At 43.8% G+C, this 20844-nt stretch overlaps 1 protein-coding gene across 1 annotated transcript in view; it reads left to right on the plus strand.

The window, feature by feature from the left end:
• The first annotated feature begins 847 nt into the window (after nucleotides 1–847).
• ITIH2 (inter-alpha-trypsin inhibitor heavy chain 2) overlaps nucleotides 848–20844 on the plus strand; it is a 36162-nt gene continuing 16165 nt past the window's right edge. The window contains exons 1-12 of the mRNA XM_036114366.2: nucleotides 848–1099; nucleotides 2421–2495; nucleotides 4255–4287; nucleotides 5945–6114; nucleotides 8928–9032; nucleotides 9754–9916; nucleotides 14703–14810; nucleotides 15468–15596; nucleotides 16986–17102; nucleotides 17392–17560; nucleotides 18164–18289; nucleotides 20037–20218. Coding sequence (XP_035970259.2) covers nucleotides 1016–1099; nucleotides 2421–2495; nucleotides 4255–4287; nucleotides 5945–6114; nucleotides 8928–9032; nucleotides 9754–9916; nucleotides 14703–14810; nucleotides 15468–15596; nucleotides 16986–17102; nucleotides 17392–17560; nucleotides 18164–18289; nucleotides 20037–20218 — 1461 coding nt within the window. The 5' untranslated portion in view covers nucleotides 848–1015. The remainder of the gene's footprint in view (nucleotides 1100–2420; nucleotides 2496–4254; nucleotides 4288–5944; nucleotides 6115–8927; nucleotides 9033–9753; nucleotides 9917–14702; nucleotides 14811–15467; nucleotides 15597–16985; nucleotides 17103–17391; nucleotides 17561–18163; nucleotides 18290–20036; nucleotides 20219–20844) is intronic.

Genomic DNA, 20844 nt, shown 5'->3' on the forward strand with positions numbered 1-20844 from the left:
CTTCGGCTCAGGTCATGATCCCGGGGTCCTGGGATCGAGCCCCACATCAGGCTACCTGCTCGGCGGGAAGCCTGCTTCTCCCTCTCCCACTCCCCCTGCTTGTGTTCCCTCTCTCGCTGTGTCTCTCTCTGTCAAATAAATAAATAAAATCTTTAAAAAAAAATAAAAGAGTTAAAGATAATACAAGTGAAGGTACCTGACACCAGGAGGCTCAAGACATCTTAGTTAACATTATTATTACATCCAGACCACACATGGGACGCATACTGCACAGGGCTTCCAGGCTGGGTTTTCTCTGATTCTGGAACTGAGGAGATCGATTCTCCACTGACCTGAGCGAGGCTGATCAGGGGCAGCAGCAGAGACAGACACTGCTCTCTTAGTCAAAGACATTCGTGAAACGGCCCCACACTCTTCAGCGTGTCTTTGTATCCGGCGCAGCTGCATGCCCAGTTCTTTACTGCACTAGGTACCTAGTTTGCAAAGAGAGAGGGAAAAACACTAGCAGTGAATGCTTTGCTCAGAACACCATTGTGTCTCTTTTTCCACTTTTGCTAAACTTCTCCTGCTTTCATTTAAACAAAGGGATTTCATTTCCAGAAGCTTTACACTTTTGCCCTTTTCTCTCAGATTCTATTTCCCCGTCTAGTTTTCCACCTGGTCCTTCAAAGAGGATGAGGCTGATCTTCAGGTCTCTGATTCTGAGATGAACAGAAATCAGCAAAGCCAAAGAAAGCACATCCTCCTGACCCTGATTTGTCCTCACAGCCCCGTGACTACCCCGGGCTCTGCTGTTTGAATAACCTCTGGGTGTCCGATCCACCCCCACAGCTCAAGTTTGAACTCCAGAACAAATATTTGTCCTGTTTTTGAACAAAGTTTGAGAGCTTTCTTCTTCTTTTTTTTTCTTCTTTTAAAACACGAACTCTTCTGCTGTTCCTTTGAACTGGGTTCAGCGAGGAGTGGCATTCTCCCGGGACCCTGCACGGAGAGCTTGGCAAAGCCAGCCGGCAAAATGAATCGACTCACGTGCTTTCTCATCTGCGTCTTTGTTTCTGAAACACAAGGCTTCGAAATCCCCACCAATGGACTTCCAGAAGTAAGTACTCCCAGAAAACTCCTTGCTGTGGGCCTATACACAGGCTCAGTAAATAGCCTGTGGCTATTGCTATTCAAGGACTGTGCTCTGTGGCGAAATGAAATTTATGATAAAATTCTTGTGAGCAGGAGTGTTCACTGTTCTAATTACTGGAACGTGTATTTACCTCTTAAAGCGTTAATGGGATTTGCATGAGAATTCAGTCAAATTCAGTGGACTGGCCCCACAGAGCAACATTTATGGAACACAGCTGCCTACTCCTTATCTAAACAATGGGGATAATTGATCTAACCCAAAGGGGGTTAGGGGAATTAAATGACATATGTAAACTACGGAGCACAATGCAAGCACTAGGAAGCACTTAATAATTATTAGCTGTGATGAGGATGACACATCATTATCACTCTTGCACTAAGAGTGTAAGAAAAGTCATTATCAAAGCACCATTGTCTTTCCTACCTACGTGAACAATGAGTCCTGTCATGAGGGCAGTTTAAATATTGCTGTTAAGTGGGGGAGATGGCAAATGGGCTGGCAGAGTGCAGGGATTATTTCCAGGGAGCTCAAGGTTTCCACTTTGGATCCTTGGCCATCCCCAACATAAGGAAAGTTAAGTCTTGGACTGAGTCAAAAGGAATGTGTGTTATGGGAATATCCTAGGAGATGCAGAAGCTTTGTAATACTTGCAGAGTGGATTACCCACAGAAATGCCAAAGAACAGGATTGCATATTTGCAGGAAAGAAAAAAAAAATCACTCTGTCTGCTTAAGAAACGATCTTATTTTCCAACACCTTAAGAACCGCCAGAGTGTGTTGGAAATCTGATTGACAGAGCCGGGGATCGAAGCCAAGACATCCAAACATGTTTGTGCTTTCTCAGTCACTTCTTACTGGTATTCCTTTCCTATTGACATTTTTTTCCCAACATTTTTAATTGGAGGAGACGTATGGGCACATTTATCCACTCACACACTTGCTGATGCCAGTGTGTACCCAATAGCTCCCCAGGTACCCACCTGATCGTTGGGTTACTGTGACCCCGACCTGTATGCCCCATCATCTTCCAGCAAACTAAAAAATGCATTCCTTCATCCAACAAATTTGAAGAGAATAGCTTCCATGGATTCACCTCTGAGACATAGCTAGCAAATATAAACACATTAAAGAAGTAATTGTATTTTTTAAAAAAAAGTGATTTCCCAAAGGTATAGGAAACAAGATAGAAAAACAGGATGAATGCCTTTATGCCTGTCCCCATCTGCTTCCTTTGCTCTGGATCTTTTTTATTAATAGAAATAAATATCCTAAATTCTTTTTTAAGTTTGCAGAATATGAAGATCTTGTTGAACTGGCCCCAGGAAAATTTCAGTTTGTGCCGGAGAACCGGAGGTCTCAGGTACAGTAAGCCTTAGTCTCGAAGGGGAAATTAGTGAAAGAGATCATGATTGATGAGGGAGGGGAAGGATTAAGGTGCTTTTTGCTAGATTTTCTCAGAGCTTCTTTTTTATCATAGTGGTCACCTTAGTTCCTTAAAGGATGGATGGCTATGCGTTTTCTTCAAATTCTAAGATGGTAGGATGATTTTACTGCCTTATCAGGAAAGATTTCCTCTTAGGAGGGCATTGCCTCTCCCAGGGGTGGCAGATGCTGCCCACTGAGCAACACATCCTCCTCGGGGCGGTCACTGCTGCCTTGGGGAGAAGCTCAGAGAGCATAGGGACCAGCCAGGTCCCAGGCTGCATCCTGGAGGCCCGCAATAGCGCAGAAGCATCCTCTAATTCATAGGGGTGAGTTCTCCAAGAGGCCAGGAAGGGTGTGGCTTCTCCCACATGGAGCCCACGTGCTGAGAAAGGGGGTGTTTATTGAAGCAACGCTAAGCTGACCAATGACTTATTTTGTATGGGTGTGAATTTTGGACTTCTTAGGAGTCCAGGTTTCTTGTAGACCAATAATATAAAAACCCAATGGGCAAGTTCTCGTGTCATCTAGCCACAAAAGAGAAAACTTCATCATTGAGAATTGCATTCAAAAAGTTGAAAAGAAGTCAACTGTTGACCTCAAAAGGTCATATAACACTCCTTAAAACCCCAGTTCACTCCAAATCAGGCTAGCTAGCCTTATATCCAATACCTGACTTATTCTGTTAAAGTCCCACAGACATTAGATGTTCACCCATCGTTAAACCCAGTTCAGCTTTAAACCCAATTCAGCTTTCCATGCCTAGAGGACAGTCCTTCATGTGGATAATTCTCTAGCATAACAGTGAAAGTGCAGGATTTTCCACACGCCAGTCACTAGGCCTGGCTCCAGGGCCACCCCAAAGAAGAAATGCCTCGAAATCCCGAGCCTCATGTAGCTGAGTCCAATGGAGGAAACAGACAGCACTCCCACTGTCTTGCTTGGGAGGAAGAGCTTAGCTGCCATGAAAACTTAGTAAGAGAAGCTTACCTAGTTTGGGGGTGGGCATGAGAGAGCTTGACTGAGAAAATCCCCCTGAGCTGAGATCTGAAGGATGAGTGGGGGCTGGGGGATGAAAGCACTACAGATCTTGCAAATGTCATGTCCAGAGCCCCGTGGTAGCCTGGGGCATCCAGATTACCATTCAGCTAAATAAGAAAATAACTCAGGGCGCCTGGGTGGCTCAGTCGTTAAGCGTCTGCCTTCGGCTCAGGTCATGGTCCCAGGGTCCTGGGATCGAGTCCCACATCGGGCTCCCTGCTCGGCGGGAGGCCTGCTTCTCCCTCTCCCACTCCCCCTGCTTGTGTTCCTGCTCTCGCTACCTCTCTGTCAAATAAATAAATAAAATCTTTAAAAAAAAAAAAAAAAAAAAAGAAAATAACTCAAACGGGATAAAGGGGAGATAGGCCACTCAGCATGAGTTCCGTTGAATATTTTCATTTAAAAGTATGTGTTCTAGCATTATATCAAAGAATGGTGTGCTTGCAAAGTGGCTGAGAAATGTGTTCAAAGAAAAACACCAGTGGGAAAATAGTCTTCGAGAATATTTGACATTTATGTCTGCTCCAATGAATGAATTGTAACTCAGTATTGAAGGGGGGAAAAAAATTTTTTTTGACTGAGAGAAAGCAGTTTTTGTCCTCTAGGTAATAAGTAACACACTTTTGGAAGAATGATTATCTATCTTCCTTTCACAGAGAAGCGTTTCTGGAGAATCTGGAGAAACGATGGTGAGTTTACTTTGGTTTTGTTAAAAATTGATGACCGAATGATTTTCCTGTTACCTATTATCAGGAGATCAATACGGTTTCCTCTTTGTCTCTAGCCCTGAGAGCATTTACCTGACTTTCGAAATACTCTCTTGCCCAATTCTGTTTGGAAGTATGTCTAAAATTCAGCATGAAAGAGTATAGGATATATGTAGGAGAGATGTCACCAGGTGAGATGTCACCAGGAGAGATGTCACCAGGAGCTGAAAAAGTCCTTTCTCTCTATTCTCTTAAGTTTTGCGAAAAACCTAGGTTTCACCCAAGCATACATATTCATTCCAATTTAGCCGTTTTAATTTAAACTATGACACCTAACGGATTTGGAGGAAGGAAAAAGACAGTGTGGGAAAGGAGTTCCCAAACATGAAATGGTCTGATTTCCTGAGATGTTCAAAAAAGTCCTTCCTGTGGCGAGAAAACATCAAAAGGAAATGGTTTCCATTGGTTTCCCGCTCTGCACTGAGAGAAACTGTGAGAAGCACACACTTAATGGGTAAGAAGGAAAAGTAACTCAGCCTGGATTTCTGTCTTAGTTTGAGGTGAGCTGGCTGTTACGGAGTTGAAAGGCTTAATCTTGGCTGACAAAGTTTTGGGGATGACACCTAGTATCGAAATAAGCAAATCCTTTTGGAGAAGAAAGCAAAACCTAATGGGTCACCTAATTGCCCTAACCCTGAAGGAGCTTGCGGTTCTCAGGCATCTCCTGAAAGACATGTGCTTTTCAGCACAGTGGTAGACTGCAATTTGTTACACCGGAGCTGCCTTAAATGAATAGACAAGGAGTAGCAAAGGAGGTCCAGAGCGCTGGACCAATCATGGCATTGACAAGGTACTTTTTCTTCATATTCCAATTGTTGCTCACGCCCATCAGTGTGTCATATTTTGTTCTAATTGGAAGGAGAAAAGGACGAGAAGATGGCACCATAACAGATAAGATGGAAGAAGGCAAGGCGCCTGGCTGGCTCAGTTGGTTCAGCATCTGCCTTTGGCTCAGGTCATGATCCCAGGCTCCTGGGATGGAGCTCTGCATCATGCTCCCCGCTCAGGGGAGAGTCTGCTTCTCCCTCTTCCTCGGTGGCTCCCCCTGCTTGTGCCCTGTCTCTCTCATTCTCTCTCTCAAATAAATAAATAAAATCGTAAAAAAAAAAAAAAAAAAAAAGATGGAAGAAGGCAGATAGCAATATGGGGACCACAAGTGTACTTCCACCCTACTCTACCCTTGTTTGCACCTCCATCTGAAGATACAGCCAGGGTCCCCTAAAACCCCGCCATCCTTATCCTTCCCCTTGCTAGGGTCCTGCCTTTGAAGTTATTTCTTGAACTTTCTCAATCCAATCTTGCATCGCACAACCATTTTCTACTTGTATTCGCATTTTAAACATCATTATGAATAGACTCATAGAGCTGAAAGGCATCACGAGCTATCTCAAAACAAAGGCGGGCTTCTGCCTGGCGGGGGGATTCCAAGTTAGGAGAATGCTTAATACTACCTGAGTTATATGCTTACCAATGCCTGAGAATTGTTCATAATAAAATGTGGTGCTCTTACCATCAAATACATGGTGAAGTTCTATGTAATTTTGCTCTGAGTACCCCTATGCTTTCTTGCCAATTACAGGAAGAGGCTGATCAAGTAACTCTTTATAGCTATAAAGTCCAGTCCACTATTACTTCTCGTATGGCCAGCACTGTCATCCAGACCAAAGTGGTGAACAACTCCCCAGAGCCTCAGAATGTCGTGTTTGATGTTCAGATTCCCAAAGGAGCCTTCATCTCCAACTTTTCCATGTGAGTAACTCCTATGTAGACTAGAAATTGGATATGCTCTACTCATAGAATCCAAATTTCTCGTAGTTAGAATAGACCTTAATGGTCAACTGCTCCACTGGTTCTCACTCTCAGATCTGTGGACCCACTGGATGTCAAGGGTCCCCATAATTTGTTTCTGTTCAAAATATCAGGATTTGTGAAGGATTTGCTTTTCATATCTAATAAATTAAAGCAACCAAGCTATCTCCCTGGTAACAACTCTTACTTGCATTTTAATGTGTTTTCTTGCAGGGGAGGGGGTGTGGGGGGCAGGGAGAAATCTATGGATTTGCCATGGCTTACAGGAAACCATATATGAGTGCAGAGCAGTTCCGTGTCACCTGTCATATGTTTCTCTATGGGGAAAAACATGAGAACCACTGATTAAATCCAATCATCTGTCCAGTGATTGAATTCCTCTATTACACCGAGGACAAGTGGCTTATCCAGGCTTGACTTGAATATCTCCTTGATGATAAACTCACTACTTCCCAGAGCAATCCACTCAATGATTGACAGGTCTGTTAGAATTATTTCTCATACTTAATTGAAATCTGTTCCGTTTCTACCCAGTGACTCTGGTTCCACTCACAAATTTTTTTCTAATTCTCTGCAAAATACATACTGAAGTGTTCGAGGATGAAATGATATGCTCTCTGAGATTGGCTTCAAAATAATCGAGATGGAGAGGGTGGGGGTGGCAGTGAACTGAGACTGGCTGAGTACTGATAATGGTGTGGCTCAGGGATGGTTTCATGGAGGTTTCTTCTATTATTCTATTTTTTGTCTGTTTGAAGATTTCTGTAATTAAAAATACTTTTCAGCCACTCCAGTGCTTTTTAAAAAGTGAGGCCACTTATCTTCTCCCACCTGGTGGCTTCATGTATCAAGGCTAAACATTCCCTGTTCCTCCAAGTATTTGGATGGCTTTCTACCCCCGACCATTTACACAGCCATCCCCAGAGTGTTCTCTGCCTGGCCGTGTCCTGTCCCGGTTGCCTAGAACAGAGCACAAGGCTCTGCATACAATCTGACTATTTTTTTTTTTTACTAAGACATTAGATTGAGTTACTTCTCATCGGCTTTGGTCTTTCAACCACCAAGGTAACCAGAGATAACTGTGAATAGATAAAGCATTCAAATACCATGCACTTTGGCTTCTAAAAATTACAGAGCATGTTAACTATATTTTTTAAACAAAACAAAGTAGGTGGGGAAAAAGCATTAGGTGACTTTGAATTGGTATCCTTTGAATTGGCTTAGAAATTTATTTTTCAAAAAATTTTTAGTTCTAAAAAGGGAAATGTAGAAAGAAGAGCTTTCATGTAGTGGCATTAGTTGACACTGTGTCTGAAAAATTACATTTAGAACTGTTGTAATAAATTTTTATTTTGAAGCCACATAACCAGAATTTATTCTAGATATTGCTTCTTTCTGTTTTCCTTTATTCTTTTCTTCTTCTCCATCTCATGTCATAGAAGATTTGAGGTGACAAAAGATAGAATTACAAGATATACATTTACTTTGGTCTCCCTCCACTCAGGGCTGAATTTATGAAGACCAGAGAAGGTAGCCAACTTGATCACTGCAATTTCATATGAATTGCACAAAATATTTCTTCTAGTCAAAATATTTCTTCTGCCTTTTTTAAATCAAGGTTCCAAATATTCTCCCATTAGAGATAATTTCGTTTTGTATTAAAGACTTCTTGGTCTTTGAACCAGACTATGGATTGATGGGAATAGTGCAGACCTGGACACGTGGGGTCTAGTTCTAGCTGTCTCTGACCAACTGTGTGACCTTGAGCAAGTCACTGTCTCCTGGCTCTGACTTCTCATCTAAAGAGATGGCCTTCAAGTGAGCCTCACCAAGCATGTCATTGGCACTTGGGACAAGAAATTGGCCCTTATGCTGCCAAATGTCTAGCGTTCTCCACATGGTGAGAGATCCTGTCCATTTGAATGCCATGGAGTCCATTTTACTTCTGAAATTCTGTAATTCGATGGCTCTGACCAATCATTACTTGGAACACATTAGATGACAGTCACTGTGTTGAGATGGAGTTGCAAAGGGAAATCAGAGATCCCTAAGGGAGATGTTAGGGGGATAAACACAAATTTGCAAAGGGATTCCCCAATGCCTCCCTCCATCTTCCCTCACTCTCTTCTGCTCTTGCCAGAGAGTATGAGCCCTCTCTTCTAAAAAAATGTAAGCCAGATAACTAGTGATTTATCAATCACCTCTCCTCAGCATATTTGTAATTCAAAAGGGTTACCCAAAGAGAACAACACTTATCTGAAGGGTAAAGCTTGAAAATGAGGAACAATTTTAAACACAAGCAACAGCACCCGAGGGGAGGCTTTCAGGATGGGCGCCTCTTTTTTTTTTTTTTTAAGATTTTATTTATTTATTTGACAGAGAGAGAGAGAGCGAGAGCAGGAACACAAGCAGGGGGAGTGGGAGAGGGAGAAGCAGGCTTCCCGTGGAGCAGGGAGCCTGATGCAGGGCTCGATCCCAGGACCCTGGGATCATGACCTGAGCCAAAGGCAGACGCTTAACGACTGAGCCACCCAGGCGCCCGGGGTGCCTATCTCTTCAATCACACTCTCAGATAAAGGGACTCCTGACCAGGAGATAGGCAGATGTCTCTCTTCTCATTTCTTCTAGGTGCAAAATTATAATGGCCCGCATTCACTAAATCCAACTGGTTGGGTTATTTGTTGTTAGTTTGTTTTGTTGGGACTACTGCGTGGGAAAACTCAACAACTCGGGGGCCTCCTGTCATTTTTTAGGACTGTAGACGGCACGACATTCACTAGTTCCATTAAGGAGAAGACTGTGGGTCGAGCTCTCTACTCCCAGGCAAGAGCCAAAGGCAAGACTGCGGGGTTGGTGAGGTAAGGGCTGGGCCAGCGCAGATCGTGGTCTCATCCGCTAGCTGCTCCCACTCAGTCCCAAAGCCCAAATCAGCCTCATTTGATAATCCTGCCATTTCCTCTTTAAAACTAAACACCTCAAGCAATGATCACAGTAAACTTGATATATATGTGTTTAAATAAGGGCTTACGTTGGGAATACATATTCCACTTGATGCAATCATAGATTTCTTCTTCCTGAAGACTTTCAAGGATGTAAAGAATCTCTAGGATAAGCCTCCACTGCACGAATTATCAGTTTGGGTTTGAGCCCCTGCCCCACAACTGAGTAGCCAAGTGGTCTCGAGCTGGTTACTAATAATCTATCAGCCTCATCTGTTATCATCTGGAAAACAAGGTTGATGATACCCATCCTGCAGAGCTGCCATGTCAGAAATGATACGTGTCAAGGTCCCGGCGTGGAATAGGGATCAGTAACTGGTAGCTTCTTGCAGATAACACTCAGATCTCTAAGAAGCTCTGGAAGAAAAAGATCAGGTAGGAGAGGAGACTAAACTGTTGGTAGAATTAAAGCTACCCAGGAATTTCAGTGATCTGGATTGTACCTCCTGTCTGTTTTCATAAACACCTGAGCAGCCTTGATTGCCCACAAAAACCTAGGTGCCCTCTGCATAGATGCAGGGTCTTGCTCTCCATCATGCATGTGCTGATTTACATCCCGGGGCGGGTGTTAAACCTTTAGGAGCAGGGCTCTTGATATGGAAAACTTCAAAACCGAAGTAAACATCCTCCCTGGAGCAAAGGTGCAGTTTGAACTTCACTACCAGGAAGTAAAGTGGAGGAAGCTGGGATCCTATGAACACAGGCTCCATCTGCAGCCGGGACGACTGGCCAAACACTTGGAGGTGAGTTGGAATTTGCAGGGCATGCAGGGACCCCATCCACTGATGGCTCCTAGCCCCGATTTATACTTTCCGGGGTCACCACTCTTTGTGGCGTTGGATACATGCAAGTCAGCAAGACGGTGATGGATTTGGAGTCCACCAGGACTCCTTAGGGATTTCAATGAGGGCTCGGCTCCGTATTAGCTGTGTTAGTTTCCTAGGCTTGCCGCCACAAGCGATTACAGACTGGGTGGCTTAAAACAGTAGAAATTCATCGTCTCACAGTTTTGGAGGACCAAAGCCTGAAATCCAGGTGTTAGCAGGGCTTTACTGCTGAAATCTTGGGGGAGAATCTGCTCCTTGCTTCTCCTCGTGTCTGGCAACTGCTGGTACTCCTTAACCCGTGGTCTCATAGCTACAGCACTCCAATCTCGACCTTGGTGGTCACACCATGTTCTCTTCCATGTGTCTCAAATCACCCTCTGCCTTCTTCTTATATGAAAACGTCACTGGACTTAGGGTCCACTGACATGATGATCTCATCTCAAGATCCTTACCTTTTAACTTCATCTATGAGGATACTTCTTCCAAGTGAGGTATCATTCAGTTTCCAGGGATTTCATGTAGACATGTCTTCGGGGGTACGGGTAGCAGGGGAGAGCGCCGTTCAACCCTTACACTAGCCTTCTCTGACATGGGACACATTCTCCTGATGGTCCCTTTTTTCATGTGAGGAAAGGGTGCTAGAACATATTTTCCATATAATTTATGGAAATAGGTGGCAAATAATAGGAACTCAGTGAATGCTAGCTGTCTTCCTTTGCGACCCCGTGGCCCTACCAATACGAACTCACCTTTACTATCATCTTCACCTGTTGCCCTAAGGACTGAGACACTCTTTGGGGGCTTGAATCTTTGTGACATCACATGAACATTTTGTGTCAAAGGCAGAGCAGAGCCAGAAGCAGCCCGGGAGAGTATATGATCCAGTCTGCCTCTCCATTTGACTGATAGGAAGGTGGGGTCCACAGGCAGAGATGACTCCAAGGGATAAATGGATCATGATGAAATTTTTATTCCAATTTGAAAAGGTGCATATCTGACCAATGGAACCCACCTTCTTCCCATGACCACTGTGTGGCATCAGCTTGCTCTCAGGGGATATGCCACTGAGTTCTTTTCAGTGTCCCTGCTGGCACATCTGGGGCCTTGGTGAAAATTAAGAAAAGATGCCCTTCGTCCTGGCAAATGCAGCCCCATGTCAGGGCAAATGACTTGGCCATTGGGTTATGGGCAGGATCTCAGCACCCTCTTGAAGCCCTGGCTGGAGGCTCTGCACAACTCAACACGTGACCCTGGCTATTTTTCTAGGAGTGATGATGAATGTGTGCCATTCTCTTTTTTTTTTTTTTAATTTTTTTTATTGTTATGTTAATCCCCATACATTACATCATTAGTTTTAGATATAGTGTTCCATGATTCATTGTTTGTGCATAACACCCAGTGCTCCATGCAGAACATGCCCTCCTCAATACCCATCACCAGGCTAACCCATCCTCCCACCCCCTTCCCCTCTAGAACCCTCAGTTTGTTTTTCAGAGTCCATCGTCTCTCATGGTTCTTCTCCCCCTCCGATTTCCCCCCCTTCATTCTTCCCCTCCTGCTACATTCTTCTTCTTTTTTTCTTTCTTAACATATATTGCATTATTTGTTTCAGAGGTACAGATCTGAGATTCAACAGTCTTGCACAATTCACAGCGCTTACCAGAGCACATACCCTCCCCAGTGTCCATCACCCAGTCACCCCATCCCTCCCATCCCACCCCCCACTCCAGCAACCCTCAGTTTGTTTCCTGAGATTAAGAATTCCTCATATCAGTGAGGTCATATGATACATGTCTTTCTCTGTTTGACTTATTTCGCTCAGCATAATACCCTCCAGTTCCATCCACGTCGTTGCAAATTGTGTGCCATTCTCTTGCTCAATTCTATGAATCCCACGGTAAATAGATGTGATTGGCATCTTGCCTACAATGATGCAAATGCTCAGGTTGTTAATAATATTAATAGCAACTGAGTTAGTGCTCTGAGAATACTTCTGTAATATTTTGGATAAGATACTTATATTATATGTCATTGATTCCTCCCCACAAGTTATAAAGTAGATCTCATTAACCCTGATTTAGAGAGATATATAAATAACTTGCCTAAGGAAACAGCTAAGAAACAATTAAGATTTGAGACTATGTTCTATGCTATTAATCCAAGAATTTGAGTTTCAGTCCATGAAGATAATGATTCTTAACACACATACTATGTAGCACATAAATCTTTCTTATATTTCTGAAATTTTTGTTCATCCTTAAATTTTCCATGCTCTTAGGAATTCCTTGTCTTTAAAATAAGACAGATGGAGTCTTAATTTATTAGCAAGAGTGTTAGACAAAGTGGCAAGTTTCCCGAGTTCTGGTCCAGAATTAACACTCACAGCTGTGGGCTCTGGGCGAACCCATTTCCTGGCCTTCAGTGTCTCATCTGTGTTAGGCGAACGTGATAACCACTACACTACGGAAACCTAACTAGTGTCTCATCTGTGAAAGAAGGTTGGACCAGGTGATTCTTAAGGTACTTTCCAGCCGTAACCGTCTATGAAATGTATTCATTTCTAAAGAGGCTTGATCTTATCCAGAGATAAGTTAAGGCGAAATCATAAAATTAGACCTTCTCCTTGTGTTTATTGCAGAAAAGCTTTCTAATCACCATCAGAAGGGCCACCTAACTGGAAATACGTTTCCCTCACAGGAATCACAGAGAACACATCTCTTTTTAACCCCCACCCCTACCTTCCGGATGTATCAAATCTTGGAAAAAGATCTTATTCCAACTCCCATAGCTGGTTCCTTGCAGAAACGCCAATAAATATGGTGGGTGACTCAAGGCCACCGTGGACTGGTCCCAACCTGTCAATGACCCAGTGATGGGATCTTAGGTACACACCCCCAAAGCACAGTTTCCTCCTAGATTTGGGGGCCATGTCTGCGTCAAATTGAGCATAGGACTACTAATAGCTTCCGCGATACTCGGGAAAAGATCCCTCGGCCATTTTTATGCTCTTATGGAGAGACTGAACTTTGTCCTGAGTACTCTACACTTATTTATTTATTTATTTATTTATTTATTTATTTATTTTTAAGATTTTATTTATTTATTTGACAGAGAGATAGACAGAAGAGCACAAGCAGAGGGAGTGGCAGAGGGAGAGGGAGAGGGAGAAGCAGGCTCTGCACTGAGCAGGGAACCCGATGCGGGACTCGATCCCAGGACCCTGGAGATCATGACCTGAGCCGAAGGCAGACACTTAACCATCTGAGCCACCCAGGCGCCCTACACTTATTTATAGGTAGAACCTTATGGAAGAGAGAAAGCAGTGGACCCAGTTTTCTGCAACTCCCTGACTTGTCTCCCTTTCCTCCAGGAACTGCTCAATCAACTACCCAAAATGTCTGGGTCAAACTGTCCTGGGATGTCTGATCCACCTGATTCTGTGTAGATTTAGTTCTTACCAACATGGAGAACCTGGAGCTAATGGGAATCTTGGAGGCAAATTAAACTCACATCTTATGCTGGAATTTGTAATAACCAAGAAAGAAAATGTTGGCTCTGCTTAGACAAGTGTCCATGACTTTTTGAAAGAAGATTAAAAAAAAAAATCAGGACACCTGGGTGGCTCAGTCAGTTAAGCGTCCGACTCTTGATCTCAGCTCAGGACTTGATCTCAGGGTCGTGAGTTCAAGCCCTGTGCTGGGCTCCATGCTGGACATGGAGCCTACTTTAAAAAAATAAAAATTAGAGAAAAATTTGGCATGATTCCAAAGGCAGGGACTTCCAAAAGAGAGCGAGCTCATCACTGTTATAAATGATCCTAAATGAGTAAGAGGCAGTAAGGAAACCAATGTGCATAGGGCTCCATCTGATGGCCTCACATTTAAGTGGGTGTATGCAAAAGCTGGGAAATCTCATGAAAAACAAATAGGATATTGTGGCCTGGGACTAATGAATAGTGTGGCCAAGTCAACTGAAAAGATGGAGCACAAGCTATTGGAAGTCAAGAAGCAGTGTAAAATGTATTAGGAGCTTGGGTCCTGGGTTTGAAGCCTGGCTCGGCCACTTCCAAGCTGGGTAATTCTGAGTCTGTTTCTTCATCCATAAAATAAGCAATAACAAATAAAATAGATAATAAGAATATCGGTAAGAGTTAAATGAGTTCATACATGTGAAGTGCTTAGCAGAGCACTTAGAGTCTATAGAGAGAAATGAAAGCCGTGGTTATGGTTTTTCCAAGGATCATCCAAAGGGAGTTCCTTCTGCTTCGCTCTGTTCAAAGCACATAGACAGAAAAGGAATGAAAGGGCCCTGGCCCTTCCTTGACAGATCCACAGACTAAGGGCAGAATCATTTCGCAATGGCTTTCCTTCCTTTGTTTCCTTTGACAACATGAATACTCTTATAAACAACAACAATAAAAATAGACTAGGATAGAGATGGGGAATGAAACCCAGAGGAATGAAGCAAGAGGAGCAGAGCACTGAGTTGCCCAAAGGGTCTTCAGCCCCCGTGGCGAGGTGAATCAGATCCACGGCAGTTAAGGAACGTGCAGAAGTGATCATGGACCCACACTGGGTCACTTCTGGGAAAGCCTGAAGATGAGAAAAACAGCAGAGGATGTAGTCATGGTACTTTTTGCTCAAAAAAAAAAAACCTTAAAAGATACCTTGATGCTTTGAGTAATTTTCTTTCTCAACTCTAGGTAGACGTGTGGGTTATTGAACCTCAGGGAATCAAATTTCTCCATGTTCCTGACACATTTGATGGCCATTTTGACGGTGTTCCTGTCATATCTAAAGGACGGCAGAAGGTATCATAAGTATTGCTTATTGTAAAGAGTCTTATTTTAAGTGGCCACTAGCTCATGGGTTCTTTACCCCTCCTGTGCTCTGGGGAACAGAAAAGTGGTCAGGTAGTGAAGTCTGTGAAGGAACAGAGATCCCTGAGCAAAATCTATTGTTTCATTACATTTTGACCAGTGACTGTCCCTTTTGGGGCCCCATTTCCCTCAAGTCATGTGCTTGACCGTAGCTAAAAGACAGCTTTCACATAATCACATAAATCACATGGTAGATTTTCGTTAGTCACAGCAAGAGATGCTCAGCTTAATTCTCTTCACTTCATGACCAATAATAACCAACAGTGGTGGAGTCAAACTCCTCTAAAAACCTTTCACAGACTTTCTCAAGCTGGTTGCCATCTCTCTGATGGGGGAAGGGAGGAATTCTTTGAGTATCTTAAGAAGTCCTAAAACCTGGGCAGCAGCACCACAGGCTGGCAGATGCCCCGTCACATGCCCGGCCACTGTCCCTTACACTGGGAATGCGACTTCTGATGCTGCCTGGGTGGGGGCTGGCCATCAAGCCACAGGCAATACTCTTCACCTGTGTGCACAGGAAGCTGTCAGCCCCCCATCTTGGGAGGGAGAGGCGCAGAGACTGGGCTCTAATGTCACTGTTCTTTCCAGGCACATGTGTCCTTCAAGCCCTCTGTGGTACAGCAAAGAAAATGCTCCAACTGCTCTGAGACTGCAGTAGATGGAGAGCTGGTGGTGATGTATGACGTGAAGAGAGAAGAGAAAGCCGGAGAACTCGAGGTGGGTAAAACCAGTCTCCAAGAGGACTGCCATGCTGAGGCCAAACAAAGGTGTCTTTTGGAACAAGCCCCCCTGGCTTCTGGGTGGTTCCTAGCAGCCAAGGCAAGCGTCCAGTTGCAGAGAAGGGATAGAATCCTATTTCCCTAAGTGTTACTAAGCATCAGCTTTTCATGTCAAGAAAACCAAAAAGAGCATCATTGAGTTTCATGTCCTTGTCTCAGAAGGGTACTTCTAGGCCTTATATGAAGTACAATAGGAAAATCACAAAATGGGAGTTTTGGATAACCTACAAAGGCCCTTTGCAATTAAACTATCAAAGAAAGCAGAGAGATTATGGGGATGGGTGGACAGAACAACCAAGAGAACGATCTGGGCTAGTGGTGATTTCCAGGGCCAATGTTCACTGTGAGATTTCTTCAATTTCTTTTCCCCCTTTGTCGTGTCTTAGGTGTATGTCTGTATTTCCTTTGTGCTAAGGTAGAGCTCTTAGAGGGTATCTGGAAGTCTGTGCTTCTCCCCAGGACGGGGAGGTAGAGAAATGTCCACAGCTACACATTTCCAGCTAGGCATTGTACTGTCCTGGTAGAAGCGACCAAGGGCAGTGGAAAGAGAACTAGGGGAGCCAGGCGTTAGAGCCTAGAGCAGAAGACAAAGACGGAGATCCCAAATCCAGCTGGAGCGACCTTCTAGTAACTTCGAGAACAATCTAAACTCTCTAGAGTGCTGATAAAGGTCCTTCATGATCTGTCCTGCTGAGTCTCCACTCTAATTCCTTGAATTCTTGAATTCAATAGCCCTCGTGGTGCTGAACCACTTACAGAGCCCCTAGTGTGCCATATTTTCTCACCCTTGTCTGGAACTCTCCTCCCCACTCCTACCTGCACCCCCCAAGCCTGCCCAAGTCCCAAACTCATGCTCAAGTCCAGTGTAGATTCCATTTCCATGGGAAAGACTCCCCCATCTGAGTCAGATACATGTCCACTGGGCGTTCTCAGAGTCCTTTATTTTCCTGATCACAGCATGTAACACTGCTACAACTGTCTCTTTACTTGTCTGGATCCTGGGTTGGCCTGTGAGCCCGGTGAGGGCAGAGATTCTGCCCGATTGGCTGTTGGCTAACAGGGTGCCTGGAAGGCAGGCTCTCCATGAAGACTGAGTGGATGGAGGGGAGCAAAGTGAAATGCCCTGGGGAATGAAACTACCCAGAAGTCTTGGACCTTCCCAGCAGAGGAGTGGGGGAGAGCAGGAAGGAAGAGGGAGAGACACGGATGGACACCGAGCCTGCCCTTTATGACCAGCATTCCTCTTGTTCCCTGTGGCTCGCCTCTTCTCTCTTAGTCCCTAGGACCCTGCCTTCCTATATGCTAAACATTGTGTTCTGTTTTCCAGGTATTTAATGGATATTTTGTCCACTTTTTTGCTCCTGAAAACCTGGACCCAATTCCCAAAAACATCCTCTTTGTCATTGATGTTAGCGGCTCAATGTGGGGAATAAAAATGAAACAAGTAAGTACCTCCTTGTTGGTAAGGGTGCTCAGGGCTCCCCTCTTTCTTCGATTCCCTCCCAACATGGCAGACATTCAATGCACCTTCCCCCCAGGCCTCATCTTGGTCAGCTGGGGCTGCTCTGACAAAGTACCACAGATCTGCTGGCTTATGACCAAGAGGTTTTCTGGAAGAATGACAGCTTGAGTTGGTACTTGCAAGATGATAGGATGAATTCTTGGTCTTCCTCCTTTCTTCTTGGGCTGAGAGTTAATGTAATGAGACCCTTCTTCATTCTTTTTTGAAATAGACAGTGGAAGCAATGAAGACCATATTGGATGACCTAAGAGCTGAAGACCAATTCTCTGTGGTTGACTTCAACCACAATGTTAGAACCTGGAGAAATGATTTAGTCTCAGCTACTAAAACACAGATTGCAGATGCCAAGAAGTATATTGAGAAAATCCAGCCTAGTGGAGGTGAGTACTTTACCCTAGAGCCCAGTGAGAAACATTCATAGGGTTCAAATCTTCATTCACTTAGCAAGTATCACTCCCTACCACAGTGGTCTTTGCCCAGCTTGCAATGGCCTGCCTTAAGTAATGCATGCATTATTCCATGATGAATACTAATTTCTTGTGAAAGTACAAGGCATAACCTATCTCACACAAGTCTGTGACCATCCCAATCTTTCTCAGAAAAGGGTATCAGCAAGTGACACTAGCCTTCTTATTACTCTCAGCATAAAATGCAACTGTCCCCAGACCAATGTCCCAGCATGTCAGCAAGGCTGATTTAGGGACCTTCTATTGGGTGTTTAACAAAATGACAGATGGGTGCTTTGAAAGGATGAATTCATCTTTAAAGGAATAGTTTACTACAAAGTGAGTATTTTACTCCCCTGGGGAATCTTGACCAGCCTGGGGGAAATCTGTGTCACTTGGAAAACAATCGAAGGATTTGGGTACTGAATAAATGACATATGAGTAATCACCAGACGGACGAACCTGAACCCAGGATGTGATGGTTTTTGTGCAAAGAGAGAGTACATAACGGAACAGCACATAATGTTACTTTAACAGGCACAAATATCAATGAAGCCCTTCTGCGTGCCATCTTTATTTTGAATGAAGCCAATAATTTGGGAATGCTGGACCCTGAATCAGTCTCTCTGATCATTTTGGTTTCTGACGGCGACCCAACAGTAGGCAAGTAGCACTTCAATCTTCTAGTGACAAATATTTAACTCTTGCTTCAAATGGGAAATCTGATGGCATTTGCAAGTTTCTAAACCACTGTAGCCCCATGCTTTCTAACAGGAGACTTCTTTTGACCCTGGAGCACTCATTCCCTTGAAACCCAGTCCCAGACATTTCTTGGTGATGCTCTGGAAAGCGCCCATTTTGCCTCCACAACGTGGGGAAATTTGAGTATGAATTGTAATAATATGCTATTACATTTATTCCCTCAACTTAAGGTATGTGAGGTGGCGTACGGGAGTGGGTGGGATGAGTGTGTCCGTCCCCAGTCTCCAGAACACTTCTGGAGTCTGCATCCTTCTCCATCCTATTCCATCCTTCTCCACATTGCCCCAGTCACTCACGGCAACTGGAGAAATGACTTCTTTCTGATATATCCTGTACATTATGCATTCTTCGCCACAAAATGGCCCAACTTCTCCTGGCTTCTATCATGTGCTGTTATTTTTATCTGCTTCATCTGTGTCTTACTACTGGCAAATACAAAAGTGCATGCTAGATTGTGTTGCAGTCTGCCATGCAGATAAGGACCTGTGCCGGACGCAGCTCAATGGAAGGAAGACCAATGGACCAATCATGACAGTGGCCACTAGAGTTTTAGACGAAAAGCAACCATTTGTCATTACGGTTTTGTGGTAGATTCAGTGGTAGAGATTGAATTCTACCTCTCAGATCAGATTACTTTTTAAATTCCATTTCAAGGGTACCTGCCTGGCTCACTTGGTGGAGCATGTGACTCTTGATCTCGGGGTTGTGAGTTTGAGCCCCACACTGGTGTAGAGATTACTTTAAAAAAAATAAAATCTTGAAAAAAATAAAAATAAAAAACTCAATTTGAGAATAAAATCATAAAGAAGAAAAGGAAACATAGCAAAAAATTAAGTCTGCTTCTTATTTCTGTCCCTTAACCATCCAGTTCCTGTCCCCGGAGGCAATCTTTGGTTAGCAATTTCTTGTGTATCTTTCCAGATATATTCTGTGCATATGTGTATACTCCATATACATATATACACACTTATATGTGAATATATATACACACTCATACATACACACATGCCTATATGCAAATATATCCTACATATACCAATTTTTACACTGTTTTCCCCCTTAAAAATGTATCTTTGAGATCATTCAATATAAATACATACAGTTACGTTGCTCTTTTTAATAACTGCATAGTTGCATAGTATCCCACAGTTTGAATGTATCATCATTTAACCAACCTCCCTTACTGCTGTGCATTTGTTTTCAATCTGTTGCTACTCCCAATAATGTTGCTATGTATGATTGCCCATACGTCATTTCCATTTGTGTGAGTGCAGCTTAAGAAAAACCCCTAGAAGTTGAGTCTCTGGGTCAAAGGGGAAGTGCAGGGGCGCCTGGGTGGCTCAGTCGTTAAGCGTCTGCCTTAGGCTCAGGTCATGATCCCGGGGTCCTGGGATCGAGCCCTGCATTGGGCTCTCTGCTCCGCGGGAAGCCTGCTTCTCCCTCTCCCACTCCCCCTGCTTGTGTTCCCTCTCTTGCTGTGTCTCTCTCTGTCAAATAAATAAATAGAAGCTTTAAAAAAAAATTTTTTTTAAAAAGGGGAAGTGAATTTTTAATTTGACAAATTTTGCTAAACTGCCCTCCGTGGATTTTCCAAAAACATTATAACATTGCCCCTCATTCTCTTCCTCTCTGTCGTCATCAACTTTAGGTGAACTGAAATTGTCAAAAATTCAGAAAAACGTGAAGCAGAACATCCGAGACAATATCTCCTTGTTCAGCTTGGGGATAGGATTTGACGTTGATTACGATTTTTTGAAGAGACTATCCAATGAAAACCGTGGAATTGCTCAAAGGATTTATGGAAACCAGGACACATACTCCCAGCTCAAAGTAACACTTTTTTTCTGTTCTTTCTTCCTCCTTCACTCAAAGTCATTCAACTAGCCAAATTTAAGTGACAATTGTCATCATTTCAGCTATGTTCGGCCGTGACAACCAGAAAGTGTTCGATTGCTTTCTCACCCCACCCTGCATGGGTATCTGCTCTGCATTGACAGTGAGATTTAAGGCAGGAGGGGGATGGGCACACACTCCCTACTCCCTGAGCAAGTCCTCCCATGCATCATCAAAGCTTCTGGGCTCTCCAGTCCCACTAAACAACTGGTCCTTCTTAACATCGTGGCCATTGTTTCCCCTTCAAAGTGCATTGGCATCTTGGTATCAGCTTTTTATAATGCAACACAGATCAAACGATAGCCTGTAAATGTACTTGAGCAGGGAGACTGACGCGGGGCTCCATCCAGGACCCTGGAATCACGACCTGAGCCGAAGGCAGATGCTTAACTGACTGGCGCCCCCAAGGGTAATATTCTTAACAATTTTTTAGTTTCTCCATTTCTCAGTTCATCTGATAATTGTGAGAATTTTCCCTGTCTCATAGCTTTCCACAGAGATCCTGTGAAAATAAATTAAGAGATACCAGCTAACCATTTGAGGAATCTCAGCAAAAAGTGCTT

The sequence above is a fragment of the Halichoerus grypus genome, chromosome 6 (assembly GCF_964656455.1).
Source record: "Halichoerus grypus chromosome 6, mHalGry1.hap1.1, whole genome shotgun sequence".
Taxonomy (NCBI): domain Eukaryota; kingdom Metazoa; phylum Chordata; class Mammalia; order Carnivora; family Phocidae; genus Halichoerus; species Halichoerus grypus.